The 7,772-nt window shown below is 31.5% G+C and overlaps 1 protein-coding gene across 1 annotated transcript; it reads left to right on the top strand.

The window, feature by feature from the left end:
• Window positions 1-2,713: 2,713 nt before the first annotated feature.
• Window positions 2,714-3,783, top strand: LOC106296479. Its single transcript, XM_013732619.1, has one exon. The coding sequence runs from the start codon at window positions 2,865-2,867 to the stop codon at window positions 3,636-3,638; it is 774 nt and encodes a 257-aa protein (XP_013588073.1). The 5' UTR covers window positions 2,714-2,864; the 3' UTR covers window positions 3,639-3,783.
• The last annotated feature ends 3,989 nt before the right edge of the window (window positions 3,784-7,772 follow it).

Genomic DNA, 7,772 nt, shown 5'->3' with positions numbered 1-7,772 from the left:
AAAGATAATCAAGCTTATTCTATATAGACCATATTCATATATTGTTCATTAATTTAATTACTTTTATTTCTTTTATTTTGTGCAATTTTGAAAGTGCAATAGGTACTCTATCAATTTATGTCATTAACATAAATGACATATGAATGATTGAAAAAATATTTTTCATGTGAATATTTTTATTTTCAGTGTGTTTATTATTAAATGTAGTTGTATGTTTAACTATTAATTATATAATATCATGTATGATAGATGAAGAATTACAAATAAAAATTTAACATTGAAAAATTTATTATAAATAATCCAAGTGGTTTGTCTCCACGTCTAAATAGACAACATAAGAAACTTAAAAAAAACATAGATAATAAAGAGAAAATTGAAGTTTAAAAAGACAAAAACAAACACATTGAAATTTCTGGTTTAATAATTTAAATGAAGCGGACGTTTTATAAATTACACTTAATATAGGTTATCCAGTCGAAGATTTAATTCATAAAAATAATTCGATTAAGATATATGTATGACCAAAATATAAAATACAAGTATAATCGTAAGGAAATTAATATCAAAGTTAATATTAAACTGAATAGAATTTGTCATAAATATCACATAATGTAAGGTTTTAGTTAGTGTTCATGTTTTAATAAGAGAGATATTATTAATAATTTGAAACAATAAATTAAATTACTGCATGCAAACTATAAAATTCTTGCGGTTGAAAATATTATATTAAACTATTAGCAATATAGTAAATGTTAAAATTATAAATCACTAATCATGTAAATCGAATATTTATATGTATAACAATAAAAATAATATTTCGTAAGGTTGTGCGGGTCAAGATTTAGTCGTAGTTAAAACAAGTTGAATCAAAAATTTCGAGCGGTCGTTCCACTATATGTATGTATCGACCGTTGTTTTCTCTTCCTTCTATTATAATTCCAAACCTAAAGCAAAATAATCGAAGTCGACCAATCTTTGTTATCCCATTAACTATTTTCCATTTTATCAGTGTTGACTTCTAATTATAATTTGAAGCGACTTAAAGCATTCTTTGAAACTTTTAGCCGAACATCATTACATTCGACCACAACGAATATATTAATTCATGCCCACCAACGGAAAGAGTGTGTCTTTTTCTCTTTGTTAATATGATGCGTGTGTGTGTGTTTATTTGTATATGTTATGTTGTATATGACAATCCAACGTACTTAATATAAGTAGTTTTCAAAAGAAAACAGTGTGAAAGATAAAAACTAAGGTTTTAGATGCGCATAAATTCAGACATAAACAATTTCGTGTGTGTTACAATTTCAGTGATCCATGTAATTTATTCCGTAGTCAGTATTTCAGTGAGTGTATTTCAGTTAATACGAGAGACCCATCTAAATAATTTGTACAGTAATGTATCACAAATACTTTAAAATATTTCGAAGGAATAATCAATTTAAAATGGAATGGAGAGAAGAATTTAGACAGCGGGGTTTGTGACAAAGTCCGTAGATATCTCTACGATACAAGGTATGGTGATGCATGGCAGTTTAATTATCTGTAGAATATTGATCGGAACCATGTGATCGTATTAAATGGGATATTACGTGTAAAGTAATCATAGAATTACATTTAATTTAATTTGCATTAGTTTCATGCACACGTGATTAGTTTCACCGTACGAGAGACTAGGAAAATCTGCATGTATCAGAAAATAGCGTTTAAACAAACATAAGCTACTACTTAAATAGTTGTTTATTTAGAATCTTCGTCAGTCATTGGTAACTCTTAGACTTGTTTTCTGAGTAAAATTTAGAACAGTTTAAAGCATGTGATTTATTTAATTTAATATCTCGTTTGCTATATGATTAAGTGTGCAAAGATCTGGAATTTGTTTTCTTTTTTAATTGTTGCGTGTCATATTAATGAAACGTCGAGATCCACTGGAGAGAGTAGAATAACCAACCAGTTTTTTTTTTGAACACCTGAATAACCAACCAGTAAAACACCAAAATGTTGGTTATTTAAAAATAATAATAATGTGGTAACAATTTGAATTGGTATTTTTTTTTAAACACAATTTGAAGTGGTAAAAGGAGCGGTGGTTATACGGATTCCATACGGCTCACGTGAAAGCCTGATTTCCTTTTACATCATCTTCTCATTTTGCCCGGTCCAAATTTTCTCATAAATAACAGCTGTAAAACTCGTTCAAACGTTTTTATTTTTTCTGTCTACCAGTTCTTTTTTTTTTGAACAATCTGTCTACCAGGTCAATCGAGCATTTTTCCTTGAATGTATGAGTCCTTTTTTATATTCTCTCTGTTTTCAAATATTTATTTTTAATATTTACACAAACATTAAAATACATTTTAAATTGATTATAAATATATTATTTTGTAATTAAACTAATATTAATTTCATAAATTATTTTTTAAACTAAAATTATACGTATTTAATAAATAAAAATAAATATATCTTTATTAATTAATATCTTTTAAAAAGAAAGTATTTCTCTTAAAACAGAAGAAATATTATTTTATTATAATTAAAATGGTTATAACTTTAAAGCATAGTTGATTATTAATCTAAAATTTCATAATTCCATAAAAAGAGTCAACAATTATAGTGTTTATTAGTAATTAAATTTCAAATTAGATATTTAGAGTAGACCTCCAAGATTAAATAAAAACAATTAGAAAGGTGAAAGAAAAAAAAAGGGGGTTCAATTATGCGAAGGAAAAAGGGAATTAAAAATCTATAAAAAGAGACGCTTGTGGGAGAGTCATGGGTCCACTTCCTTCCTTCTTCTCCGATACTTTTTCGAACTTTCCCTGAAAACCACTTCTTTCAATCTCACATTTCTCATTGAGAAAATGAGTTTCATCGATTTCGACAGCGTGAAAGCAGAGAAAGCCAAGGCACTGCATCGTTTCCATAGCATTGGTTTCCTCTTCCGTATCACGGAGATCTGCGTCGCTCTTCTCTTACTCTGTTGGATATTCACTTCCCTTCCTTTCGCCGTCCAAATCTCCCGCGAGTTTCTCCGCCGTATCTCTTACGTCGTCTCCACTCCTCTCTTCATGTTCGTCCTCGGAAACTTCATCGTCGTCGCTCTTCTCACCACCAAATCCACCGTCTTCTCCGCCGCTAGTACCATAGACGGCGGAGCAGAGGCGGATATCTACGACGCGTTTATCAGAACCGGAGATAGCCGCGCAAATTCTTCCGACATTGGAGATCTGACGGAAGAGATCATCGTCTACGACGATAAACAGATAATAAACACCGAAACTGACTCAAACTCAAATCCCACGGCGGCGCGTGAAGATCACGCGCAAATAGAACCGGAGAAGAAATCGGTTTCCGTCACCGATTCACCGAAGGATCATCCTCTTACGAAAGTTTACCGGAGGAGCAAGTCGGAAATCTCTGCGAAACAGCGTCCAGTGACGGTGTCGAAACCTTTTCTCCGGCGATCGGAGACGGAGAATTGCCGGGAAATAGTGGAGGCGTGCGAAGACGTTCCGTTTCCGGAGGACAATCTGACGAACGAAGAGTTTCAGAAAACGATCGAAGCATTCATCGCGAAACAGTTGATATTCCGTCGCCGGGAATCACTCGCCGTCGTTATCCATAACCAAAAATAAACAGAGTTTTAATATATAGGCATAAACTATGTAATGTAACTTCGATATCAAACCAAAAACAAAGTTTTGTAAGGAAGAACATCAAAGAGATCGGTTCCATCTCATGTGTTCCTTTTGTTGTTTGGATTAAATACGTACACTCATAATGTTCGAATCAAGATTTTTCGAAAAAAAAAGAAGATTTTTCGGAAAAAAAAAAGATATTTCGAAAGATTCAGATGCATTTTGAACTCGATTTACATGAACAGTGTACATGTGTCTTTATATAATTTTGTCTTCTATTTTTTGTTGCTTCAGCCAAGTGTCACTTCCCTGAAGTGATAATAATACAAACTTAAAGTAGAAACTATGTTTCGTGTAATAATGGCATTACCAAAGTACATTTGCTTATAGTACAATCCAAGAAAAGATATCATGTTTCGTTTTTCTATTGGGCTTTTTGGAGTGAAATCTATGAGTACATATATTGAACTTAGTAAGCATTTGGTTGAGTGTGCACAAGAAAAAAAAAGAATCTGGATGAGTATATAATGTTTACTCATAATTAAAGAAAAACAATCACTAGACAATGTTATATAGAGGGCGATCTTTTTTCTTCTTTTTTTTTTACAGAGTGCGATCTTGTTTATCCTCATCATGTAACTTACTTACTTAGTTTTAAAGCATTTTGATTAGCTATATAACAAAATTAAATCAAATTTCTAAAAAATCAATGTTGGAGTTGGAGTGTAAATTCTGAATTAGAAATTTAAGCCTAAAATAAGAATCAAAGACCTAAAAGGGGGTGAAAGTCATTTTCGAATTAGGAAAAAACCCGAAAGAATTAGATTTACAAGGAAAAACAATACGATCAAACTTACATGGTGAAACTCGATATAAATGTCAAAGTGAACTATAAACTTATTAAAAAGAGTAATAACACTTTGACTTGTAATATTAAAATATACAGAAATAATTATCAAATTATTAAGTAAAATTAATAAAATAAATTATGAATTCGAGTTATAAAAACAAGATAAATGATAAAAGACAAAGACAATAATACAGTTTTAACTGGTTCATTACTTCTAAACCATTTATAATGTATTCTATTGCCTAATTGTTGAGTGTTGCAGTATGTATACATTTGATAAAACTAAATATAGTTCATATCACGGATGAAAAATCACGGTGTTAATTTGTACGATAACATTAAAACAGGTGAAAACTATTCAGTGAAAAACCCATTAAAATAACCAAAATCATATGTTATGCAATACGAACGATGTATTGTATATGATTGGAAAAGGAACATATTTCATATTCTCATGTGTTTCATTATAAGCCATCCCATAGTCTATTTAATATATTCAAAATTGAAAATAATTGAAGTGTATAAGCCGCATGCACAGAGTGTCCGGTGGGTACGTCTGAGCACTAATCATAGTGCAGTAATATTGAATTGCAAAATATTTTTAATATACACTTTTATGCAGCCACCACACACACTCACGCAGAAAAATTAAGATAAAAGTTGCGTTCTTTTTCGCCAAGACACGTACGTAATCTCTGCTGGTAAAATTTCAAAGCAACTTTTTCACCTTTTCTTTTTCAATCTTTTGTGCTTCGTTTTTTTCTCCAAATGTTAATCATATAAATTACAGATTGTCGCTTTTAATTTGTTTTTAGGATATTTATTCGAGATTACCAACAATAATGATTGTTTACAGTCTACACTACTACGGCTATTGCTATATGCATGGTTGTTGGATTCATTCACCATTAACGCATTTGATTAGTTAATGTTTTTTATAAACTTAACCTTCTAAAATTACATACGAGAGTTAGATTTATGAGAAAAAGACAAAAATAACACTAAATCAAGTTTTTGTTCCCAAACTAGCACTCAAGGTCAAAAGTCACAAAAAAAGCACTTAATGTTTTATCAAAAATCACAAACTTAGGGTTTAGAGTTAAAGGGTGGGGTTTAGGATTTAGGGTTTAGGGTTTAGAGTTTAGGGTTTAGGGTTTAGAGTTGAGAAATGAGGTTTTGGGGATAAGATTTTAAATTTTGAAAAATAAAAAAATTAAAATTTTCAAAGGATAAACTTAGAAAGGTGCTATTTTGGTCATTTTAGTTTTTGAGTGCTATTTTTGTGATATAAACTTAGAAAAGTGCTATTTTGGAGATTTGCCGTAGATTTATACTTATCTTATAAAGAAAAATAAATAAATTATGCCACAAGGAATATATGCATGCGTAACTACAATTTTTCACTGGTTCAAATAAGCTTCCCTATTTATGTATTTTCACCGCAGGCTCACAGCTTTGGGAGCCGATGAATGAAAGCAAATTCCAGAAATTTCACTTTCTTTATTATTACAATCAAATAAAAATAAAAACGAGCTAACACATGCATTATTATCCTTATCATGGATGCATGAACGAAAACAGGAAAGACAAGGATGTGACGTGAATCAACATATATTATCTTAAAAAAGCATATATTATCTTTTATTACATAACCCCAAGCCTAAGCATTATGGTATATTTTAGCAAAAAAGGAATTATGGTATAGCTTATAGATATTTGGCCCACATTTATATCAACCGTGATAAAAATATAAGAATTCTCTAAATAGCAATGCCCCACATACATCAAATACATTTTGGGTGTATTCATTCAGCAGGATCCTGATTACTGTTGTCACACTGTACTATTTATGTATTTTTATTTTATTTTTAAATAACCTTTATTGATTATATTTATTTCAGTTCCACGTAAGGTTTTTGTTCTATTTCATGTATTATTTTTTCCTTGGGTAACTTTATTATTATTAGTGTTCATGGTTACCTACAAGAATAGAGATGATTTTAATCATTTTATCAATATTTAGGAAATAGGTTTGTAGTAATAAATCATTTGTACTAAAAGTAGAAACCATGCATTGGCGTGTGAAAAAAAATGTCTGGGAATTTTTAAACATATACGCCAGGTGTTGATTCATTATTTTGCTGCACATAGGACCCCGCTAAAGCCCATAGATACAAGCTATTATTCTTTGTAATATTTGAACATGATATGTAGATGTTTATATATATTATATATGTGTTCAAAAAAAAATTATATATATCTTTTTTTAATGAAATTATATTAACCAACGAGAGAAACGGGAATAACAGATCCGATTACAAGTCGATGTACACAAAACAATCCGAATCAAACTTTTTCCACACTAGCTTCACTCGACCCACCAACCGGGCTTGTTCCGCTAGATTGGAGCCAGTATCCTCGAGCATAGATAACCGTTCTCAATCTTTGACGGGGATCATGAGAAGGTGAGATTCACCTCGTTTCCTCGGATGCCGTGACTTTTTGTGACGTCTTTGGAGTAGCTGATTCTCGATGAGCTCATCAAACTTGCAATCTTCACCATCTATTAAGCTCTAGAAGAAATGGAGATGAGAAAATGTAAGAGACACAAACCTGATGAGCGTGCCCATACCTAACTATACAAACTCGCCTCGAACGCCATAGCCGCATTGGCAAGAGGAACGGGCTGTGCCTTTGCCGATAACGGACCTGCAGAAAGTCGGCCCTGAGTAGACCACTGAACTTGAACCGGTTGGAGCTCGAAGACCTGCAAAACGATATTTGAAAGACAACATTACCAAGACCAATCAAATGATCACTACAAGAAATATGTACATTCTTATCACACGATAAACGCTATTGTAGGGGTTTCATAGCGTTTTCTCATCCGCTATGTCATCGGCAACCATCATAGGTCCCCTCTCTACGATAGCAGTTTTCTTTGACGCTACTAATATTCCGATATGATAGCAATAAACGAATGCCGTTTTTAACGTAACTATAACATGTTTTAATTTTGTCACAAATTGTTTACGATTCATAATTCGAGTTATGATATGTCCTTCTACAATAGCTGTTCAGTATTCTTATATTTAATTTTGGTATAGCTTCGAAATATGTTATCATTGTCCAATTCGTAGGTACTGTTTTCGCTATTGTAGATTTGTTTGTCTAATTCGTAGTTTGATTTAAATGCTATGATTTTCAACTATAACAATTGTATTTTGTTATTACTGGTTTGTTGGTTATGCTATGGTATGTTGGTGCCCAGAATTGATTTC

The sequence above is a fragment of the Brassica oleracea genome, chromosome C1 (genome assembly GCF_000695525.1).
Source record: "Brassica oleracea var. oleracea cultivar TO1000 chromosome C1, BOL, whole genome shotgun sequence".
NCBI lineage: Eukaryota > Viridiplantae > Streptophyta > Magnoliopsida > Brassicales > Brassicaceae > Brassica > Brassica oleracea.
Note: the sequence above shows the minus strand (reverse complement) of the source record. Positions and strands in the feature narration are given on the sequence as shown.